Genomic DNA, 25,454 nt, shown 5'->3' on the forward strand with positions numbered 1-25,454 from the left:
TTTTAGGTAAATTATTTTAATTTGCATCTTATACGGATTTTATAAGGGAAATACGGATTTTGGAGGTTGGTTATACAGGTTTGATTGACCAAAGGTTGACATGTATGCATACAAGTGGTTATGGGAGCTCTTGGTCTGGTCAAGAAAGGGATGGAGAAATACACCAAGAAAATCCCCGGTAACATCAAGATACGCAGAAGATCTTCCTCTTTGGAACTGCTCACATAATAAGAATGACTTTATCAAATAAACCCATCACACCCTCATGGTAGCCCCAAGTGTAAGGGATGGACTCAGCTTCAAAAGTGAATAGAGCAGGAAACAAAGGAAAAATTAATAATAATAATAATAATAATAATAATTTGTCCTTTAGAAAGCAAAGAACCTGTAACTATCCAAAGATGGCCATTAAGAAGCTGGTTTGCTTCTTTCTAGTAAAGACAACAACAAAAAATCAGCATGGTTATAATCGATTTTCAAACAATTTATTTTCTTATTAATTTAACACCAGTTTGCTGTAAATGAACAGTGAAGTATATACAAGACTGGGTGAGTCCTGGTGAAGAAGGCCACGTGAATAGTACTGGAGCACTAATGTTAAGTACTCGCTTTATCACTTACATTTATGTAGAACACACGCACGTGAGCGCACGCGTGCATACACACATCAAAAATTATATATTAATTCTTCTGAATATAATTGAAACACAAAAATACAACAAATACATTTAGGTGGTACATTTCAAATTAAAATGTCCCAATATATCATCTAAACCTGATGTGCACTGATGAGTAAATAGAATTTCTCTTTATGTTATTAACATTTTATTTGTATATAAATATTTTAATAGTAAACATTTCTTTGAGCCTCAGTTTTCCATCTATATTTTCTTGGATTTCTATTGTGTGCATCACTGCTGCTCTGATATGAGAGTTCATATTTATCAACATAGTTATCAAAGTTGAGATCTTTTTTACATCTCAACTGCAACTTCAAACTTTGGTCCTTCATCAACAGAGAAAAAGAAGAGCATCCTCGCAGAGGCATGAACACTGATAGCCTTTGATACAGACATTTAGAAGGTTAAAGTAACACTATTACTTACTTACCTACATACATACATACATACACACAGGGCTCGACATTAACTTTTAAACCCACTTGCCCTGGGGGTTTAAGTTCCACTTGCCCCCCAATATTATCACTTGCCCCATATTTTGCGAGTACTACTTTTTTTTTAGGAAAACCATAGAACAGTTGTGAATTGCAACATAAAATGAAGATCACACATTGAGTTGAAGTTTGGTTATTTGGTTACTTTTACTTGTAACGGACAATAACAATTTTATCCAAAATAGTTTTTCCTGCCTTAGTCGATTAATTTCCATTTCACATGCATGCAGCCGTTGTAAAGTTAAGTGTGTTTGTTTAGAACTCTCTCAGACTGTAGGTTCATTACTCGATAATGTAGAAATCATAAAATAGAAATCTACAGTATAACAAAGTTTGTATGAAGAAAACAATAGGGTGCCAAGACTTTTGAACAGTACTGTGTTTGAGAATATTTATATATCTTTTTTTTTTGTTATATCATCCACCTCTAGGTTTAAAGAAAAAAAAAACCACGCTGCATCATGATAGGCAGGATAATGTTTGAGTTTAAAATTATTGTTTAGTGTGTAGGTTGTGGGTGTTTTATTTTTTTAAACCTAGAGGTGGATGATATAGAAAAAAAAACCCAATATATATAAATATTTTGCACAGGACTGTGTTCCTCTGACAACATAAATATATGCTCATTCCAACTTGCCCAGTCAGGCATGTCGAGGGCATATCCCACTTGCCCGAATGCACGTTTCACTTGCCCCGGGCAATCAGGCAGTCCTTAATGTCAAGCCCTGATACATACATACATACATACACAGAGTACACAACATAATGCGATGTAGCCCATTGGCTGCATGGTTCAATAGTTACACAGAACAAAGTTACTACGGTTTGGGTGATGACTGAACTACACACCTCACACACTGACACGTGACAAAAAAATTACAGCACAGTTTGGATACACAGATCTGTGATTAAAATTAATCAGAAAATGATTGAAATACAGAAACATTTTGTATGTTTAAGTCCAGATTAAAATTCATTTATTATTTCAGGCCATCACAATTTAAACCAATCAGAAACACAGCGTTGATCAGTTTTAACCAAATCAGAATCTCTGACGGGCGGCACGGTGGTGTAGTGGTTAGCGCTGTCGCCTCACAGCAAGAAGGTCCTGGGTTCGAGCCACATGGCCGGCGAGGGCCTTTCTGTGCGGAGTTTGCATGTTCTCCCCGTGTCCGCGTGGGTTTCCTCCGGGTGCTCCGGTTTCCCCCACAGTCCAAAGACATGCAGGTTAGGTTAACTGGTGACTCTAAATTGACCGTAGGTGTGAATGGTTGTCTGTATCTATGTGTCGGCCCTGTGATGACCTGGCGACTTGTCCAGGGTGTACCCCGCCTTTCGCTCGTAGTCAGCTGGGATAGGCTCCAGCTTGCCTGCGACCCTGTAGAACAGGATAAAGCGGCTAAAGATAATGAGATGAGATGATAATCTCTGACCTCTATCAGTTTAACATTTTACACACAGTATTGTAAAAGTTTTACTAACTCTTGATCAGTGAAATGGTACATGGCTGGTTTTCTTTTGGCTCGACTACATGTGCACAAATGCTGTCTATTAAAGCTGCAGTATGTAATTTTTGCGGCATGGTGGTGTAGTGGTTAGCACGGTCACCTCACAGCAAGAAGGTTCTGGGTTCGAGCCCAGTGGCTGATGGGGGCCTTTCTGTGTGGAGTTTGCATGTTCTCCCCGTGTCTGCATGGGTTTCCTCCGGGTGCTCCGGTTTCCCCCACAATCCAAAGACATGCAGGTTAGGCTAATTGGTGACACTAAACTGTCCATAGGTGTGAATGTGTGAGGGTGCAGAAAGGAACTGGCCACCCTACTGCTGCAATTCTGGCTAAGTCAACCAAAACATGGTTTGCCTCTACACAAGGACACACTTTTTCTACCCTGACTAAACAATTCAACTCCTAGTTTTCCATAAAAAAAAAAAAAAGTTACATATTGCAGCTTTAATGCAGATCAGCTCTTTGGATATAAATACGGCAGTGGTTGCTTTTACGTTTAAAATAACCATAAGACTGTCTTAGGGTTAAACTGAGGGTTAACCCTCAGCAGCTCATTTCTGTGCTTGGACTGGATTGCTCATAAACAGATTTGGATAAATGGATCTGCTGAATGAATAAATATGTGGTTAAAAGGTTTTATCTCATTTATCAAAAATAATAAAATGATGTTACCACAACAATAAACACTGTTGGCTATTTTAGAATTTGAATCCATGAAGCTTTAATTGATTTTACCACTGGAAAATTGTGAAACATCACTCGGAATCCCTGTTCAAGTGAATACACACACACACACACACACACACACACACACTAGGAGGGATGGCTTAACTGAGGTATCTCCCACATCTGCCTCTGGGAGAACACATGTGACAGCAGCACAGCCTCCCTTAGAGGCCAATACAGAATAAACATGATGGTGAGTGATGTGTCGGAGAAGGGTGTCTGATCTACACACACGGTAGGTCGTCTCAGCTCCGGATCAATGTGAGGAACTCGTCTCTGGTTTTGGGGTCCTCGCGGAAAACACCCAGCATGGTGCTCGTCACCGTTTTACTGTTCATCTTCTGCACGCCTCGCATCACCATACACATGTGACTATCACAAAGAGAGAGAGGACAACGAAAACATGAACAAAGCACTTTCACACTTTTTCCTGTAGAACACAGATCTCCATTTAAGCTCAATATTGAAGGATTATTTTATACCTCAAGATTACTGTTCCATCTGCTTAAAGCTTCAAAATGTATTTAGATTTCTGTACCTGAGGCCATGATTATCTCAGGCTCTGGGTTACAATAGTCAACAGGTCAAACTGTGGAACGTATCTTTTTTCGCCAGTTTAGAAAATTAGAACTTCCTCGTGCCAATATTTTAGACACCTGTGACACTAAAGTGCATTCGCCCACTACGAATATTTTCCTAAGATCACTGAGAAATCATATTGTATTCCTTAGCTTGACTTAACGATATTCTATTTAGCGTTTTTCTGTCCTAAAGCAGTTTCCTTAATCGCTGTCTAAAACAAACTTCCAAAATCTCTCATAACCTGAGATCTGGTGACTAAAAGCCATAGCGTATTATTTACTGTACATCCTTTTCATTCCTCATTAATCCATTTAGCGAGCTCTCATGCTTTGTGAATGGGGACAGGATCATCCTGGAAGAGACCAGGACAGAAATGTTTCATCATAGGATAAAGTTCAAAATTCAGAGGAACTTTGTACTGTGGGGACACGTGGGGGAAAAAGTCAAACAGCTGCATAAGAGAACTATCAGAGCCCTTACTGTGTATGCTGTATATGAAGACTAAATATACTAAAAGCAAGCATCGCTTTAGTCACTGTTGCTAATAAGACTCTGCTTCAATATCGAACACATCTTCCAATACTGAATAAGGTGACCCAAATTTAAGGTCAACATTTTTAATGTTGTCACACCTGCCTGATTACCTGCTTCCCTCGACACATCATGACAACAAAGTACACTTCCCATAATCCTCAGTCCATCCTCAGGTCAGCTGATAAGCCCCAAGCACCAGCAACCAGTCCACGCTTGTGAGACATTACAGAGTCTGTTTCTGTTTGCTAGTCTGGTTTGTGCCTCGTTTTCATCTCTTTGGATTGGCATTTATTGTGTAATTGTATCAAGAAGCACTTTAGTCTGGAAGCATCTGCTTTCATTATGTTTCTCCTCTCATTTACGCAGGATTTCCTTCACTTGGGAGCCGTCTGGAGGTCACCTGGCTCCAAATGGTGGATATTTTCATTTTTTTATGCACAAATTTAAATTAGCACAAAAAGGTAGACACATGCTGTGTGAGAATAAAGGAGTTCATACGTTGCCTCGATGACCACTCCGACTCCGGCAGGCTGTAGAGCTTCAGTGATGGCAATGGCGATCTGTTTAGTGAGACGCTCCTGGACTGAAATCAACAAAATACACAACCTTGGAATCACACAGACCTTGCCAAGGTTTCTGGCTGATGCATTGATCAGAATCAGCACAGACCTGGGCATTAACATGAGAGTGACAGAACATGAACACACACACACACACACGAACACAAACACACATACACAGTTTGAAAGAGGGAGAAAAATAAACACAAAACAGAGGGGGCGAAAGAAAGAAATAGAGAAGGTAAAGATAAAAAGACAAAAAAGAAAAAAAATTGAAGGAGAGATAAAAAAGAGATAGGAAGCAAGAGTATGAGAAAAATTCATCAATAGAGAAATGACAGGATGTGAAGACAGGAACAGTCAGAAAAATAGATAAAAGATAGAAAAGGGAAAGATAAAGGTATAGAAATAATAGTCTGATGTAGAGAGACAGGGAAAACTGAGAAAAGAAAAAATGGAGAGAGTGGGGATGGATGGATAATGACCAAGAAAGAAAGAAAGAAAGAAAGAAAGAAAGAAAGAAAGAAAGAATAGATAAATAAAGGATGACCAACAGACATGAAGAAAGAAAGTCCTGAGAAAGAAAAGAGGGAAAGGGGGTAAGGTATGGAAAGACTAGAGTAAAGAGAGGAGAAAGTAAGAGAAAATTAGTTGTTTAATAAAAGTAGATATGTTACCTTGCAACCTTCTACTGTAGATTTCAACAATTCTGCAGTGAGAGAAACACAGAGGCATGCTGATATATTTGTGGGTGTGTGATGTGATATATATATATATATATATATATATATATATATATATATATATACACACACACACACACAAATATATATATATATATATATATGACCCCTCACCGAATCCAGGGACACATGTCGGCCGAAACGAATCCGAGATAATCGCAAAAGAAGCATTTTTTTTCGAAATTTGTGATTTTTGTTTTTTTCCATCATGTGCAAGTTGAGATCTTGAAGAATGCAATCAGTATTTCAGATAATAGATTGTTTTGTTGGAAAAGCATACATTTTTTGTTGCAAATTGTCTCGTTTTTGTCAGGACTGTAGCCTGCTGGGGGGTGTGGGTAAATTACCATATGGGCCATTCACATGATGATTTAAGTCTTTTTTTTTTTTTTTCGCGAATCAGCTGTATGATGCGAGCTGAACACATGGCTACTTAACCTGCATAGAGGCATGTAATTTCACTATGGAATGAGCAAGTTAAACAGAGCGCAGAGGAGCTGAAACACCGCGAAGCAAACAGACACACGGTATTTACATCAGAGATAACCATTTCTAGCAAAAAAAACCCGCAACCTCGTTTTCCAGATTGAATGGAATACTTGAATGATCGGATGATACACGGACCGTTCTAGGATTACATTCCATCGGAGGCATTGGTGTGTGCAAGGCGCCGTTTCTCTTTCTGATGGGGTAAGTTTATTAATCTAAGGCTGTGTGGTTATTTTTGCATGTAACGGAGAGTGTTGTGGTTTGGTTAAGCCTAGGTCACAACCGGACGTACGATTTTTTGGCCATGCGATTTTTGGCGTTTCCCAAATCGCTGCGTTTTTTTTTTTTGTTTACGGAGAAAGACGCGCGTTGGCCATAAGTTTGTCTTGCAACCTGAAAAAAAAAACCGTAAGCGCCTGTAGAGTTTGTTTGACATGACAAAGAACCTCTGCGGCCGGTCTGCGGCTCGAAAATCAGCACATCACATGCGCGCTCTCGTGCGTTTCACACGCGCCCTCCGTGCGTTTCTTGCGTTTTTTGCATGTAGACCGGCCGTAGGAGCACGGTACGGCCGGTTGTGACCGAGGCTTTACATGAAACTAGTGTTGTGTTAGTTGTGTCATCATTGTGCTATCTTTCTTTCTTACGGTGTGAGTAATTTTTCAACCACAAACCGTTAAAGTATAGACCCCTTTCACATGACGTCACCGTGCTGCGAGATTTTGTTAGGCGCCATATTGGAAGACCAAGTACATGCACTCTCAATATAAAACAAAGTACGAGCGAGAGTAAAGTGACACGATGGCTGATAATTCTGGTTATGTGAGTACATTACCAGTTGCAGAAAGGGCACGGTATGTGGAGAAACTGGCTGTGATTGATGGGTTTGACCCATATGATAAGACTCGGGGCAAGGGAGAATGGAAACATAAGGAGGACCAGACACCAATTCTGCCATCTGTTTGCTACCCAGACATTGTAAACTATTTGTTGTTTACACCCAGTGCCTACACTCAGTGTTCGAACTATGCCGATATTTTTTGGGGGCCCCTTTTTTCCCTTGGGGGTGTGTGTGCTTGCGCTTGTCTCGGAGCGTGGATCTCCAAACACGAGAAGCCTATCTTACGCACATATCACGCGGACTCCACACCTGCACACACGCATCGCGTCTGAAGTCATAACTCATCAAGGGAAATCGTGTCTGCATTGGCATGTTCAAAAAACAACCTCGCGTCAACAATGATACCACACGCAAGGAAAAAAAAAACAGTCAGGCTACTCAACAACCAACCTGGCAGCAGCGAGCAAGCCCCAAACCATCCTAAATTATTATTATTATTATTAAATTGTAGACGTCTGGGAGGCTTGCTCCTCATACAGTTATCAACTTGGGGCCACTTTAGCATGTTTTAAATCTGAATTTCTTGCGTTTGCTTACCTCAAAGTGTCCACAGATCATGCACAGACTTATCCATTATATCCACAGTTTTTTGCCAAGTCTCACACAGGTTTCTTTCAAGTCTACTGTTGGGCCAATAAATCATAAATAAAACAGCTCAGATTTGTTTGTTTAAGTCGTTTGCCACTCCACTTTATTCTCGTGGGTTCACATACCGCTGCCGTTATTATCCCCTTATCACGAGTTTGTTGGTCTTCCAAAATGGCGCAGGGTCTGTTTACTTCCGGTTTCGGGTGACGTCAGTGAAAGGGGTCTATACTTTAAGACTTATTTTTGTACTTCATAATTGTGTTGGGCATACTTTGCATGGAAGGAAAATTGACGTGGTGATCTTTGTTTACATGAAAGTAGTATCGTGCTAGCTAGTAGGGGGTAGAGCTTTCCTTAATATCATGCAAATGAGCACCATTATGTGCCCGCCCTACACCCAGAGTAGCTGAGATGGAAAACTTTGAGGGCGATTTTCTCCCTTTTCTGTTTTAAGAAGTATACACTTTCAAAAGGCCACCCATTCTTCAAATATTGTCAGATCTCCACATGGAAGGCATCATTGGAAAGCTTAGAAACTGTACTTTCTGAATATGTCAATAACTCAAAATGCCCCCGGGCAGACATGTGTCCCTGGATTCTGTTTTCTGACACATATATATACACACACACAAATATATACACACACACACACTAGACCCCAAAGCCGCCGCCAGGCGCCGCCATTTGCGCCATTTAGACTTTCAGCCAAAGCCAGCCAACAATTTTTTGCGCCAAATTGAGCCGCCATCTATTAAAATTTGGCTCAGCCAGCTAGAATAACGTACATCAAACCAGGGCTCTACAGTGTGCACATTTCACTCGCATTTGCGAGCGAATTTTTCAGCATGCGAATGATGAAAAAAAAACACGCATTCGTGCGAGGGCTTCTTGCGGCCGACAATTTAGGAAAGCACTGAGCACAGACGCGACGAGTTTAACATTCTAAAATGTATCAAACGTTAAACTGCAAAGTATGTAAATCCAGCGCTGGATAGCCTACCTAATATAGTGTAACGAGTAACGGCCTGTATTGTTGCAAGTGTGTGTGTTCAGTGTTGTGTGTGCGTGTGTGTGTGTTCTGCCTGCGCCTTGCTCCCTGTCTGTAGTTGCGTGCATTGCCCCGTCTTGCACCTGCAGTGGTTCCCATGGTAGCCGGGGGGAGAGTGAAAAAGTTACATTTTTTTTTGCCGTTCTGCCACATCTTTCTGTGATTGCCCCTCTTTCCCACGGTTGTATGTTGTGGGTGTGGCATTAGGTGGGAAAAGTGCTTTTTAGGGATTCATCAGATCATTCACCTGGCGACTTGTCCAGGGTGTACCCCGTCTTTCGCCCGTAGTCAGCTGGGATAGGCTCCAGCTTGCCTGCGACCCTGTAGAACAGGATAAAGCGGCTCGAGATAATGAGATGAGATGAGATCAGATTATTCAACTGAGAGATAACTGAGAGCTGGTTTGGACCGAGCTGAGAAATATATTCGCTATGCAGAGAATAACGGCGTTTTTTAAAAGCAATGATGGTGGAAACAAGAATAAAAGAACGGACGAGGAAGAAAGTGTAGTGAAGAAAGCTAGAACGACAGGAGAAGGTGCAGGAAAATTATATAATGAGATGGAAAGCACACACCCCAGTGCAAACATTTAGATGGGAACATACAACACAGCAGAAAAACAAATAATATACAGCATATACAAATGGTGCATGTCACAACACAGCAGAAAAACAAAGAATATATATACACAACTGGGCGTGTTGAGCTGCATATGTTAATTGCACATTAGTTATAGAAACTCAGTTCAGCTACAAAACTCAGGATATTGCACTGTATTTGGTATTGCATTGTATTGGGTATGGATGTAAAAGTGTAGAAATATAAAATATACAAAAGCTATAAAAACTAAAAAGTTGCTCCGTGAGGTTGCACTGTAATAAGTATTGCACTGTATCAGGTAAGTGTGAGAATATTGTCCTTTTAGGTCTTTGTTGGTGCATTGTTGCACCTGCCAGAAGTGGCATCAGTCAGTGCATGCAATTAGCCTTTTTCACATTACGTCACTTGCAGAAGAACCTCACATCCGTTTTCAGCCTTTTGAATGGAAGAAGAGGCGGCATGCTAATCTGCTGGCTAACAAGTAGCAACCATAGAAAGTCAGTAAACTTCCTCTCCAAAACAAGGCAGATAGGTGACTGGAATGGTCGCTAACAATACGTAATGATAAATAACAATGCGCAATATTATTATCAATCTTATCTGTGAATGGCACAGTTTTGTTAACATATGTTGCCGCCGTATACCTCTTCTTCCATTCAAAAGGCTGAAAACGGATAGGAGTTCCCCTGCAAGTGACGTAATGTGAAAAAGGCTAATTGTTCAAGGTGGTTATGGCCTGTGGGAAAAAACTGTTTTTGAGTCTGTTGGTCCTTGCTTTGATGCACCTGTAACGCCTGCCTGAGGGCAGCAAGTCAAAGAACTCAGAGCCAGGGTGGGAGCTGTCCTTGATGATGTTGTTAGCTCTGCTCTCTGTTTAGCTACTGTTTGTTCATTTATTCAGTTGTTCGTTATTCATTTTATTCATTCGTTCATTCATTCATTCATTCTCAATTGAATTTTGCGTTTTATGTGTTGGTGTGTCTAAGGTTTGGCTGCAATAAACCTCTAAAATGAAAACCTACTTGTGCTTGTGCCCCCATTTTTTTCCCTGTGCTCCTAAAATTTTTAACTTAGGAGCACGTGTGCTCCTGAAAAAAAAAAGTTGGTGTAGAGCCCTGCATCAAACAATAGTTTTATCTATAGTTAGTATTTTTCTTTTTTTTATCTGACATCTAATTTTTAGGTTTGTTTACCTGACATGTTTCAACGTACGACTGTCGTCTTCCTCAGTGTGTCACCGGATGTTGTTGGTGACGCATCTTTTATCAGCTGATGTTTCCGAAGGCGTGGCCTTCCTGTCTGGTTTGACAGGTCGGTCACGCCTTCTACTGTCTGTTCGTCCCCTGCAAGATGGCACGAGGGAGCATGTATGCTCCCTCATCCCGGTTGATGGTCCTCGGACTTCGCTTACGGATCTCCATGGCCTCCCTGATCCAGCGCTGATGTTTATTATCTTCTGTGCGGATGACTCTGGCATTCCCCCAGTCCATAATATGATTTTCCCTTTTGCAGTGATCTGTTATAGCTGACTTATAATTTTCCTGTTGTGCCTTTTCTTTTATTGTTCGGGTTTGCCTTGTAGCTGTCTCCTTTTCGCACTCTTTCTTATGTTCATTTTTTCTTGTGTTGAAACTCCTTCCTGTCTCCCCGATGTAAGTTTTATTGCATAATTGGCATGGAATCTCATATATGGTGTTGCATCTGTTGTCCGGATGTATTTTGTCTTTGGGATGAACCAGGTTCTGACGGAGTGTTGTGTATGGTTTGACAGGTGTGTTAATGTTGTGTTTCCTCATTGCTCTTTGAATGTGTTCCGTTATTCCTATGATGTATGGTAATGTCACCACTCCCCTGTGTTCTTATTTGTTGGTTTGTTTTTTCTCTTTCTTCTGTGTTTTATTATTCTTGACCTGTTCCGCCCCTTTGGATATTGCCCATTGTGGATATTGACATGCCTTCAGTGCATGTTGTATGTGTTGTTCCTCCTGTTCTTTGTCCTGTGGATCTGTGATTATTGTTGCGCGTTCATGTAATGTTCTGACTACTGATATTTTGTGCATTATGGGGTGTTCGGAAGTCCAGTTTAAATATTGGTCGGTGTGTGTGGGTTTCCTGTGTACTTTTATTTTGATGTCCCCTTCTTCTGTGTGATGTATTTTTAAATCCAAAAATGCTATTGACTGCTCCGTTTCCTCTTCATGTGTGAATTTTATATTACCGGTATTGTCTATGGTGTTGAGATGGTCGGTAAGTTGTTGAGTGTGTCCCCTCTTCACTTTTTCCAGTATGTCATCCACGTAATGTTTCCAGAGTGTTGGCCTGTATTCTGCTGATATTGTAGTGAGTGCTCTCTGCTCCAGATCTTCCATGAAAAAAACGCACATGATGGCTGATAATGGGTCTCCTATGGCAAAACCTTCCTTCTGTCTGTAAATTATATTCCTGAACTGAAAGTATGTGGACGTGGCGATGAATTGAAGGAGCTGCGTGATGTCTTGTACAGTGAGGTTTGTGCGTTTCTTGAGCGTCCTATCTGTTTTTAATTTTTCTTGTACTACCTGTATGGTGGCTTCCGTGGGTGTTCTGGTGAAAAGAGATATGACGTCGTGTGATATGAAAACTTCATCTTGCTGTATTTTGATATTTTTTAGTTCTTCTGCCAGTTGTTTTGAGTTTTTGCAGTGTTGGTCCGTGAGTCCTAGTAATGGTTTAATTATTTCGGTGAGTGCTTTTGATAGGTTGTATGTCACTGAACCAATGCTATCTACTATGGGGCGTAATGGTGTTCCTGGTTTGTGTATCTTTGGTGTGCCGTAAATCCTGGGGATGACGTTGGCTGTGGGTACTAAATGATAGATAAACAAGCATACAATTTTATTTTCATCGAGTAGCGGTTTGAGTAGTGCTTTAAGTTTCTTTTTCTTGTCTTCGGTTGGGTCTTTTCTTAAAATCTCAAATGCGTTGTCACTGAGTAATTCCCTCATTTTCCGTTCATATTCATCAGTGTCCATAATAACTGTAGTCCTGCCTTTGATGTAATTGATCAAAGGAGTGGCAACATGAATGTGGAAACATTTAATGCAATACAGACGGTCAAGCACACGCTGATGTCCAGGGGGAAGACAGCTATGCAGCTCTTTAGAAGGGAGGACGTGAAGTTTGGGAAAGTGGACAGAACATTGTGCAAGAACATTAACTCTGCAGCAGCCACATACAAACACCAGCAGAGGGTGAACAAGGAGGAAAAGCAGCAGCAGCAGAGCAAGTATGGCTCTCAAGCAACTTGCAGTGCTCAGCAGGCCAAGAAACAGACTGCTGAAGGAGAGAAGCAGGCAAGGCTGAAACATGTGGCAACTCGGCGAAAGTGGGCCATGGAGACACTGGTGGTCCAGGCAAATAAAAGGAAAAAATGATCACTATTCCTTGTGTTCTCCACTTTCTTCGTTCTATTATTCGCATTTTTTTCCAGGGCATAATTTCACTATAACTACATGTATTTGTACTGTATGTCCTTGTGCAAATGTCAATACAGTATACTTAGTAAGGAGGCTATAATATTTATTCTGGGGGACGACCCCCCAAACAAAATAAAACAACACCAGAGGCCACGTCACCACTCGCGCACCCTTCTCACCTTTTCACCCCTGACCCGTTTTTATGCCTGTTCTTTATTTTAATTTCTTTTTAATCTTGGATTTTAATGATTTTACTTTTACTTTCTTTGTTACTGTTCTTATGCTTTTATTTTTTGTGAAGCACATTGAATTGCCTGTGTGTATGAAATGCGCTATACAAATAAACTTGCCTTGCTCATGTTGGAAAAGTGCACAACGACCAAGGGCACAGAGTGATGGTAACATCATCTCTTTCAGTATAGAGCAATACATCTGTGAATTCATGATGCCATTAATGAAATGCAGCTCCCCGACACCAGCAGCACTCATGCAGCCCCACATAAGGACACTGCCACCACCACCATGCATTTTTCTTTGTATTCCTCGCCTTTGCGACGCCATACAGTTTTGAAGCCATCAGTTCCAAAAACATTTATCTTGGTCTCATCACTCCAGAGTATAGAGTCTCAGTAGTCTTCATCTTTGTCAGCATGGGCCCTGGCAAACTCTAGGCGGGCTTTTTTGTGCCTGGGCTTTAGGAGAGGCTTCTTTTGTGGACGGCATCCATGCATGCCATTCCTCTGCAGTGTACGCCGTATAGTGTCAAGGGAAATAGTCACCCCAGTTTGGCTTTCTGCTTCTTTAGATAACTGCAGTGAACTCGCATGCCAATTTTCTTCAACCCTTCTCATCAGAAGATGCTCCTGTCGAGTTGTTAACGTCCGTGGACGACCTGGACGTCTCTGTGAGATGGTTGCAGTTCCATCTTTCTTACATTTTTGTACCACTTTTGCGACAGTATTCTGACTGACAAGTAAAGCTTTGCTGAGCTTCTTGTAGCCTTCACCTTTGTGGTGTAAAGAAATTATTTTCTTTGGGGAATTCTGAAGAGACAAGTTGAGCATCGCTCTCCATCCACCATCCAGTCACTAAAAGAGGTTGTTGTTGAAGAATGGAAAAAGATTGATGTTGCAAAATGTCGCCAACTTGTTCATTCCATGCCTAGAAGACTTGGTGCTGTCATTAAAAATCATGGAGGCCATACAAAGTACTAGATGTAGTAGTTTTTGTTGTGGGGTGTACTCATTTTTGCACCACCCTAATTTGAGTAAAACTAAAAAATGTGTAATCTAAGTTTATATTATTAACCTTACTTTCACATTATAAGTTAAACAGATGTTATATTAAACTTTGTCTTGTCAACATTTTGGAAATCGTTTGTGTTCATTGAGATATTGTTTAAAATGTTACTTTTCAAAGGGGGTGTACTCATTTACACACACTATATATATATATCTCAGGGCTTTACATTAGCACCCGCCCACCCGCCAAATGCGGGTAAAATTCGGCTTTGGCGGGTAATAACTTCAGTCCCACTAGCCACTTTGGCGGGTGGTTTATTCTGTGGTATGACAATATATTTTAATTGTAGTTTTCTCTGAAGGCATCTGATATAATAAACGCATTGCAGTGTAATATCACGTGCCTACAACTCCCAGGAGCACCTGCATAAACATTCTGACATGTTAGAATTGTTTAGAACGTTCATTAATGTCTCAGATAAAATCAGTGATACAGTAACCTGCGGCTAATGAACAAAGCAACAAAGTTGCTGACGACTGACAAGCGCACTATGTGGCGGCACATAGCTGGAGTTTCAAACCCTGCTGCTCAGGGAAAAAGGGGCAGAGATGAGCAGGGCCGGAGCAGCATTTTAAAATCCCCGAGGTCCGTGATGCGAAAAGCGCGCACCGAAACATGTTCGCCATATTAATGAGAGGGGTGAATTACACATCACACGAGATCTATTCCTGAAATTACTTTTAATGGTGTTTGAACTGAATATCATCAGTTTTGAAAAAAAAAAAATCATGTATGTGGCAAGAGTAAGAATAATTTAAGCTTGTTTAATGGTTTGATCTGGCCCAAGCAATGAGGACAAAAGATACCCTAACCATGTAGCCTATGGAACTAAGATACATTAACAATCTGGCATCCGTTACACCTACACGCAAAAAAAAAAACATTCTGGGGGAAAAAAAAAAAAACCAGGATACACCACCATGTTTTAGGCAAAGTTATCCAAGGCAAACACAAGTTGAAACTTTCCACTCTATTGCTTTGGCTTATCGAATGATTTGTTTTTAAAAATCACAAACAAGGCAGGCTACAACTGCGCTGCTGCACATGTAGTACGGAATAAACCTGAAAAGTAAACCCGATCTGCTCAGAGAGTCATACGAGCTCCTCTTGAGCTCCTCTTTAGCCTCTTTCAAGATACTGAATATAGGGTTTTGATGGCGCATCCTATATGGAAAGCCACTAGAGGCAAAATATGGCCACGTTCACATTACACCACAGGTTCCTGAATGTGGTCCTGGAATGCACCATTTTCCCCTGGTTCAGGTATAATCATCTAATTAACTAATTATACAACAGTTCAGTAATATACAGACTCACTAATTTGATTGGCTGATCAGCGTTCCATTGGTGCCTATGTGAAGAGTTCAGATGCAAAACCCCCTAAACGCCATCTCTGTGAAAAATGAGTTAATGATGTTGTGTGAATCCTGTCTACATCTAGTATATGTAACTGAAATATTTTTGTAAAAAAATTACATAAAAACCACTCCCCGTCTTGTCTAAAATATCGGTTTAGTATCAAAAACCTCTAAACGCCACTTCACTTTAGCAGCAAAAGCCTCTACTTTCAACAACCAATCAGAACGTGACCTGGACTCGCGTGCCATAACGTTTGTAAACAAAGTTTCGTCAGGAAAACTTTATTCACAGGAAGATTTTTGCAAAATGGCAGCTAATACCGACATGAATTACGATGGCATGAATGAACCTGTCCTCCAGACAGTGAATGGGCGGAGGAAACGTCGTGTTGTGGAAAATCATGGTCGCTATTTAGCGAAAATGAAGCGATATAGCGGCGAAAATGTTAAAAATGGAATAGTCTGCCATCACAACAGCTTGATGTGCGCCGCGGTAAGCTTAACTCAGATCGACCTGGCTTACTTCAAAAAACAGTTATACACGTCCAAAGATAAGGTTGAACAGGACGCTATACTTCTGTCTCACTTGAATATTATGCCGGTTAAGCGGAGGAGAGAACAAGTTGACGACGAGGGGAAGAGACGACAAAGAGACGTGACCATCAAATTAATTATTATTATTTTAATAATAATTAAAATAATATTAATATTAATAATATTAATATTATTAATATATAATAATAATAATATAATATAAATAATATTATTTACCATCAAATCAAATTATTATTATTATTATTACAGTTATTGTGTCAGTGTTGTTAAATGTTACTAACTTAAACTTGCCCTTCTTGGCAGAATATTGCTTGTTGCATTTACTGTACATGTATTTGTGTTAAGATTTTCACGTTGTTTACACCAGGTTTTTATTGCACTTCAGTATTATTCCAATGTATTTTATTTGGTTTAGTACTTTGTATCATTTGCTTGGAAAGCAAAAGTCTGCTGATGTGAAGAAAATAAACCTATTGGCATTGTTTAAACTGTGTGGATTTCGAATTTCTTAAATGTTGACATGACGGGCCTTTTGCCTTCATTTATGAAGAGGAGTGTTGGTATTTATTTAGGTATTGCTTAAAAACATGACACGATTATCTCATGATCATAGGTCCATTAACTTAGCTATGAATGTGCCAACCACACCACCATCACTATTACAACCATCCTATATGTGTGGCATACTAATTTTCAATGTTTCCAGTTGTATCTCTGGTGATTTTGTAACACTTCCATGTCTGTAAGGAAAAAATGGATTTAGAGGTTTTTGCACACAAAGAACCTATGGATTTAGCTGGTTTTGACGCAAAAGAAAGAAAATATTTGTTAAAAACAGTAATTTTGCTGAAGTAACATTTGTGAGATTAACACAGTGTTTTCCCTAACTAATAACCTTGTGATTTCAAATTAATCTAGGTTTCTATACTTAAATACAAAGGCCTGATAAAAAATGGCCTTTTTCTCAAAAAGTGGTCAAGTGGAGTTAGAGGGTTTTGCATCTGAACTCTTCATGTTTAGTATAACCGAACTGGGACGTTACCCCTTTTCGACCCACAGAGAACGGATTCTGTTCTTGTTCAAAGAATCCTGAATGGAATTGGTTCAAGAACCTGTTCCCTGTTGGTCGAAAAGGCGTACCTACTCATTCGTAAGTTTTTTTTTTTGTAGGCTGTAGCCACGATGTCATCATGTCAGAATCAGTGTAACGCATCTCTCATAACCCGGGACGGAACAGTACCATCGTGTGTGTGTGTGTGTGTGTGTATTATTTACCAGCTGGGGGGTCCGTATCGAGAAATACCGTGACCGAGGTCTTGAAAATACTGACCGAGGCCTCTGAGCCGAGGTCACGGTATTTCACGATACGAACCAACCTTAAGCTGGGAAATAATATATTTATTTTTTCATCTCATCTCATTATTTCTAGCTGCTTTATCCTGTTCTACAGGGTCGCAGGCAAGCTTGAGCCTATCCCAGCTGAGTACGAAGTTCAAAAATGTAAATTTAACAGCTTCATGAAAGTGCGCTGATGGTTACCATGGAAACCCTGTGTCTCCTGCACTGCGTTCCTCCCCCGAGTCATGCGTGCGCTCATTCGCTTTTGTGTTCTTGGTCTCAGAGCCGCGTGCACCAAACAGAGACAGAATCAACGTTTAACATCATTAACAATGCACTTTTTATGGAGACGTTTTAATGTTATTCTTTATTTTTTTATCCGGTTGAATATTTAGCGTACAAATGTATTTTCAGCTCTTAAAAATGACCGAGGTCCGGATCGCGGGGGCCTCAGAGCTGGCTGCAGCCATGGAGATGAACAAGACACTAATAGGAAGATAAGACAGTTCAATGACAAATGGAAGTTCGAGTGAGATTGGCTAGTTCATAGCAAAACCGAAAATACCCTGTACTGCGAAGACTGTAGAAAGTCTGGCAAAGACAGGCACCAGTAATTTTAAACTCGAAACTATAAAGGACCACAAAAAGTCAAATGCACACATCGGTACTATAACATCAAAACCAGTGAAGACAGCACTACAGGACAGCATTGCTTTCAGTCCCTGGCTATCATGAAGTCGGCTGAGCTGGAGAGGATGGAGCTGCTGTTTAGAAACGTTCACGCGATAGGAAAGAAGTTGATCCCACCCCAGCTATGCTGGAAGCCTCAGGTCATGAAGACCATTTTTCATGGATCATTCAGACTCATCTGATGAATGTAATGAAGACATTTAATGTCTGTCTCTACATATGTTCACACACACACAATTAATAGATAATACATAATATACATAATAATACTTGATAATACACAATACTTGCATATCAAAACATCAAATGTTTGTCAATGATAAATGCTTTGAATTGGACTTTTAATATTAGAATCAGTTCAGTTGTACTGAATGTTATTTTTCATATTATACAATATTTCATATTGTAAGGGGCTTGAATTTGAGTTCAATAAACAGAATACTCTGTTTATATTTTTTTCTGAATTGGTTGCATGTTTTCAAATTGAGGTTTTTCACCCACGTGACCAAGTCATGTGAGGCTGCCATTTTGGACGTCACGGCTCGAATCAGTTTGAATGCGAGGAAGGCGACAAGTGAAAAACATAAAAGAAAAAGCAGCGAGATGCAGAAAACACCTTCACTATCCAGCGGCGTAGGGCATTTACAGGGCGAGCAGAGGGAGAGGTATTTGCAAAAATTGAGGTTAGCAGGCTTAGAGAACGACGTTTACCTGCTTCCACCAGGATTGTTCACTGACGTACGGAAGTACACGAAGCCCTCGTCTTTACCTGACTTCGGCCCACATGATCTGTATACCTATGTCGTTAAAAACCCATCGCCATACACAGGTATTGATCTGAAAGCGTATAAGAGTTTGGATGCCTACAAATATTTTGTGTCAGGCTGGGTAACATGCCTACATCAGCGGGTCGTCCCTGGAGCCGGTGGTCGCCATCTTATTACAGCTAAGGTTTGTTCACATTTTCATTTACTTTCGGTCCTCAGGATAAACAAAATGTTATTAAATGTCATTGAAATAACTTCTTAGTCTGTTGAGACATGGCCCGTTATAAATTTGCTGTTACCAGGCAATGACCAAGAACTGTATTATTAGGGTCAGTGTCTGTGTTGTAGTAGTGTACTAGCAGCTAGCTGTCAGCACTAGCTAATGTCAACAACATAGCTAGTATGTTACTGTAGCAATGTTTACGTTCAGTCATTTGGATGGCTGTTAAAACCTTTCAGTCTCAAGTTTTTCCATTACTGTATTTACTAGTTTACTGTAATTATGATCCGGCAGCTATTTACACCGGATCCAGTGTAAATAGCTGCCGAAGCGCGCTCCGGCTTGCTCCCCCTCAAATTAAGCAGCGCGCTCCGGGAGCAAGCCGGAGCACGCTGCTTAATTTGAGGGGGAGCAAGCCGGAGCGCGCTCCGGAACCTCGGCCGGAGCACTCCGGGAGCAAGCCGGAGCGTGCTGCTTAATTTGAGGGGGAGCAAGCCGGAGCGCGCTCCGGCAGCTATTTACACTGGATCCGGTGTCTGTAACACTTTTTTTTTCAAGCTGGTTCTCCCTCTCTGTCTGCAGCGTTAGTATGTAGCTTGACCTTCAAAATGGCGGACACCGGGGCGTCACGTGACCCTGTGACGTCAGGTGAAAAACCTCAATAGGGAGCTACCTTAACAGCACTGAATACTTGAGTGCTACTGTAGAGATACATTATATGCTGCCATTCATAAATAAATCTAGATCTTCTGAACTTTAATGTATCATGGTGAATAAAAAACTTCCGATTTCCTGGCAACAAAATTGTGGCTAGTGAAAAGGCTGAATGGCTAGTGACTCGGGAAAACCACTAGCCACAGTGGGCGGTGAGCAAAAAAGTTCATGTAAAGCCCTGATATACACACATATATATATATATATATATATATATATATATATATATATATATATATATACACACACATATATATATATATATATATATATATATATATATATATATACACACACACACACACACACATACATATATACACACATACATATTATATATATATATATATATATATATATATATATATATATATATATATATGCGCACTGGTACAGGTGTTATAGTGATACTGAATAATGAAAAAACTACTGTATTACCACAACGCAACACACACAACTGTGTGCAAGAGTTTTAATCAATGAGTGTAGACATGTGCATGTGTTCAAGCACACATGCACACATCAAAGAACAGTGATCTGTTTCCACTGATGGATGAGGTAGAGAGGGACACTATAGTGGCAGTCATGGAAGAATTAACTTATAATGTGAAAGAGAAACATTAAAAAAAAGTCAGTTTTCTGTTTATTTTTCACTGATAAAAGTAATAAAGCCACTCGGTTTCAGCATGAGGTTATATTCACGTTCCACACCCACAGTAAATTGTGTTTCACTAGAGACAGCAACTGATCAATGGCGTCTAGCACTTGCTTCACATGCACATGTCTACACTCATTGAGTAAACCCTGTTGCACACACAGTAGTAGTGTGTGTGCACACACGCACGTGTGTATTGTAAGAGAAAGCACTAAATAATAAGCCTGAGGTATTAAGGTCACAGAGGATCTGGTCCATTGCGCACTGGAGTTTATCTCCTTAATGCTACACACTTACACACAAAGAAAGCTGGATGTACATAGGCAGAGATTGAGCAGCGTCACTGTAGTGCTCAAAGCACGGCCTGCTTTAATCAGGCTTCATTACCATGCTGACTGTTTCACACTCTCAGGAATGACAGCATTAAAAACACAACTGCAGGATCATGTTTCTGACCTGAGGCAACTGTGACCTACACATGTCTCAGAACACAGGTTAATACTTACCGTAAGTCTGAATTACACTTCCCGGTGTTAACACTGATGTAACTTCAAGTCATGGCAAGTTTATTTGTATAGCGCTTTTAACAACAGACATTGTCGCAAAGCAGCTTTACAGAAAATTAAAGACTTGAAACATGAGCTAATTTAATCCCTAATTTATCCCCAATGAGCAAGCCTGTGGCAACAGTGGCAAGGAAAAACTCCCTTAGATGACAGGCTCGACATTAACTTTTAAACCGTTAATTTCCACTTGCCCCCCCAATATTATCACTTGTCCCATATTTAAATTTATACCGTTAATTCTGCTCACACTGCCACATTTGCACTTTCTGGATTGCCACTGTCTTTTCTTAGATAGCTTTAGCTTGTGTGTGTAAAAATAACCCCCCCGTTTTTTTTTCTTCTTTTTAAAGTTTATATCTTGTACCTATATTTTATATTTCATGTTTATGACTGTTTGCACTGCAGATAAGAGGGAAACGCAATTTCAATTCTCTGCACATATGGCATTATTGACAATAAAGTTGACTTGAACTTTTGCGAGTACTACCTTTTTTTTTAGGAAAACCATAGAACAGTTGTGAATTGCAACATAAAATGAAGATCACACACAAGGCTCGACATCAACTTTTAAACCGTTAATTTCCACTTGCCCCCCAATATTATCACTTGTCCCATATTTAAATTTATACCGTTAATTCTGTTCACACTGCCACATTTGCACTTTCTGGATTGCCACTCTTTTCTTAGATAGCTTTAGCTTGTGTGTGTAAAAATAACCCCCCCGTTTTTTTTTCTTCTTTTTAAAGTTTATATCTTGTACCTATATTTTATATTTCATGTTTATCACTGTTTGCACTGCAGATAAGAGGGAAACACAATTTCAATTCTCTGCACATATGGCATTATTGACAATAAAGTTGACTTGAACTTTTGCGAGTACTACTTTTTTTTTTTTTAGGAAAACCATAGAACAGTTGTGAATTGCAACATAAAATGAAGATCACACATTGAGTTGAAGTTTGGTTATTGATTAAGTTTGGTTATTTGGTTACTTTTTACTTTTACTTGTAACGGACAATAACAATTTTATCTAAAATAGTTTTCTATGCCTTAGTCGATTTATTTCCATTTCACATGCATGTAGCCGTTGTAAAGTTAAGTGTGTTTGTGTAGAACTCCCTCAGACTGTAGGTTCATTACTCAATGTAGAAATCATAAAATAGAAATCTACAGTACAACAAAGTTTGTATGAAGAAAACAATAGGGTGCCAAAATGTTTAAACAGTACTGTGTTTGAGAATATTTATATATCTTTTTTTTTGGTTACATCATCCACCTCTAGGTTTAAATTCTTTCAGGATTTATTGCGCATGTCGCTCCTTCTTGAGTTTTTTATGCCCGAGTTGTTTGAAACCAATCTGGGTTTTCTGTGTCGAATAAGGAAGCTGCTTCACCTGTCAGAAAATCAAACACTTCCATGAAGGCGCTAACTCGAATGTGAGCAGAAAAAAAAAAAAAAACAAACTTAAGCAAACTCTTTCATCCTCACTTCCGACTTTGTTTTTGTAAAATATGTTTTAAATACAATCGTGAATTTCTCTGGAGTTTTCAGGCTGAGCTCCTCTCCTCGTGTTCTTTAACCACTCATTTCCTCATTGTTCTTGAAGCATTTGCTTTTATTTGTTAACATTTTTCTTGATAGCGGGGAGACGGTAATGCATTTTATTTATTTCTCTGTTTGAACAAGCAAAAACAGTGCAAAAAAAATTAACCATATTGAAGACAGATTAAGCCTTGCTTGCATGAAAGACGGTGTCTGTCTGACCCCAGCTGTAATTATCACGTGATGCGTGACGTCATGCACAAGGGGTCTATAAACAGTATGTGTACCATACTACAACAGCGGGGGTATATAAAATAAATTGCAAAGCAGTAAATTAAACCGAGACTAAGAAAACAGCCAAGACATAATGGCGGATACGTAATAAGGGACGCTTTTAGGAACTGAAATAAAAGATCAAAAAGCCTAATTTTTGTGGTGCTAGTTCGTAATGTATGCTCATTCCAACTTGCCCAGTCAGGCATGTCAGGGACATATCCCACTTGCCCGAATACACGTTTCACTTGCCCTGGGCAATCGGGCAGTCCTTAATGTCGAGCCCTGTGACATGAGGAAGAGACCTCGAGAGGAACCAAGACTCAAAAGGGAACCCATCCTCATTTGGGTGATAACAGATAGTGTGATTATAAATAACTCGCTTCTATAACTGTGTCCTATATAGTCACAAAGTATAACTGTGAAACCAGGAAAATCATTATAGTTTTAACATGAAGTCTGTTTTGTTGAAGTTACCAACTGTTCATTGATGGAAACTTGAGTGCAAAACTGTTCATGGCAACTGCAGTCCTAAAGTTAGCAAGTCAACTGAAGTCCTCAGGCATAAATGTATTACTGTAAGTGTCCAGAACCGTCTTCCAAGTGTGACTTTTGACTGTCCAGATCGGGACGTCCTCCACAGGAGCTACACTGTCAACAAACCCAAGTGAGAATGGGTGGGTGGCAGCATCCATACATCCCAGTTTACCAAAACACTATGCCTGAGGACCCTTCAGATCTACTCCTTTATCTAATAAAAACTATTAACAAAAGGCTTGACTAAAAAGATGTTTTCAGCCTAGACTTGAACACTGTGTCTGAGTTCCAAACACTACTTGGAAGGCTGTTCCATAACTGTGGGGCTTTGTAAGAAAAGGCTCTGCCCCCTGAGGTAGCCTTCACTATATGAGATATCAGCAGACAGCCTGCACCTTTTGATCTAAGTAGGCGTGGCGGGTCATAAAGGATATTTCTGAGATGAAAGAAAGCTATCCAGGTAATGTTATCAACGTGAGTTTCAACTGAAAGACTGGGGTCAATAATCACCCTGGGTTCTTTTATTGCTGCACATGAAGAAACAGAAAGGCCACCCAGAGTTATAAAAGAAAAAAAACAAACAAAAAAAAAGAGTTATATAAAGAAAAAAGCAGTGGCTTTAAGACAGAACCTTGTGGAACACCAAACTTTACCTTAGTATGCATAGAAAAATCACCATTTACATCAACAAACTGATAGTAATCAGTCAAAGAAGACCTGAGCCAGGAGAGGGCCTTTCCCTTAACTCTCACAACATTTTCTAGTCTATCCAGGAGAATGGAATGATCACTGGTATCAAATGCTGCACTAAGGTCAAGCAACACAAGCAGGGAAACACAGCCCTGATCAGACGCCAACAGTAGGTCGTTTACTACTTTAACCAGTGATGTCTCTGTGCTATGATGAGGTCTAAATCCTGACTGATACATTTCATAAATATTATTCTTATGTAAATATGAGCATAACTGCTGTGCCACAACTTGAAGATTTGTATAGGTTAGGGATCTAGTACACAAGTTGATGATTTTGATGTGCAGATTAATGAAATTAGTTCGATTTCTCTTAGGGGAGTAAAACATTCTAATTGCTGATCTGATACAGTTTAGGACCACAATGAAAATAAGTGTTTCACACTTTGTTGTGCTATCCTTGGTTTTAGTTTCATGTATTTATTTAAATTGTACATTAGTATACTGTCCTACTTGCATGTAATTTTCACCTTAATAAATCAATCAATCAATCAATCAATGCAAAAGTTTGGGCACCTCGGTCAAAATTGCTGTTACTGTGAACAGTTAAGCAAGTTGAAGATGAAATGATCTCCAAAAGGCATAAAGTTAAAGATGACTCATTCCCTTTATATTTTAAGCAAAAAATTTTTTATTGTCATCTTTTACATTTTCAAAATGACAAAAAAGGAAAAGGGCCAGAAGCAAAAAAGTTTGGGCATCCTGCATGGTTAGTACCTAGTAAGTACTTTGGCAAGTATCACAGCTTGTAAACACTTTGTAGCCAGCTAATAATCTTTCAGTTCGTACCTGGGGGATTTTCACACATTCGTCCTTGCAAAAGGCTTCCAGTTCTACAAGTTTCTTGGGCTGTCTTGCATGCACTGCTCTTTTGAGATCTAGCCACAGATTTTCAATGATGTTTAGGTCAGAGGACTGTGAGGGCCATGGCAAAACCTTCAGCTTGTGCCTCTTGAGGTATTCCATTGTAGATTTTGAGGTGTGCTTTGGATCATCGTCTTATTGTCGGACCCATCCTCTTTTTAACTTCAACTTTTTTTTTTTTTTTACAGATGGTGTGATGTTTGCTTCCAGAGTTTGCTGGTATTTATTCGAATCCACGCTTCCCTCAACCAATGAAATGTGCCCTGTGCCACTGGCTGCAACACAACCCCAAAGCATGATCGATCCACACCCATGCTTCAGAGCTGGAGAGGTGTTCTTTTCCTGGAATTTGGCACCCTTTTTTCTCCAAACATACCTTAAAGAATTTAAACAAGCCACAGCTCAATAAGCTAATTAA

General features: G+C 39.9%; 2 protein-coding genes across 4 annotated transcripts in view; one reads left to right on the top strand and one right to left on the bottom strand.

The window, feature by feature from the left end:
* Positions 1-25,454, top strand: part of samd4a (sterile alpha motif domain containing 4A) — a 165,482-nt gene that overhangs the window by 122,745 nt on the left and 17,283 nt on the right. Inside the window, exon 15 of one of the 2 annotated variants that reach the window (XR_009655629.1) lies at positions 25,225-25,454. This exon is cut by the window's right edge and continues 346 nt beyond it. The exons of the other annotated variant lie outside the window; for it this stretch is intronic. The gene's annotated coding sequence lies outside the window, so the exon portion shown is untranslated. The remainder of the gene's footprint in view (positions 1-25,224) is intronic. 2 annotated transcript variants of the gene reach the window in all.
* The window catches only part of gch1 (GTP cyclohydrolase 1), a 51,515-nt gene continuing 26,524 nt past the window's right edge, over positions 464-25,454 (bottom strand). For both annotated transcript variants that reach the window (XM_060933668.1, XM_060933669.1), the window contains exons 5-7: positions 5,759-5,790; positions 5,020-5,104; positions 464-3,777 (exon numbers count right to left, since the gene is read on the bottom strand). In XM_060933668.1, coding sequence (XP_060789651.1) covers positions 3,651-3,777; positions 5,020-5,104; positions 5,759-5,790 — 244 coding nt within the window. In that variant the 3' untranslated portion in view covers positions 464-3,650. The remainder of the gene's footprint in view (positions 3,778-5,019; positions 5,105-5,758; positions 5,791-25,454) is intronic.

This window comes from Neoarius graeffei, chromosome 11 (genome assembly GCF_027579695.1).
Source record: "Neoarius graeffei isolate fNeoGra1 chromosome 11, fNeoGra1.pri, whole genome shotgun sequence".
In the NCBI taxonomy this organism is placed as follows: Eukaryota; Metazoa; Chordata; class Actinopteri; order Siluriformes; family Ariidae; genus Neoarius; species Neoarius graeffei.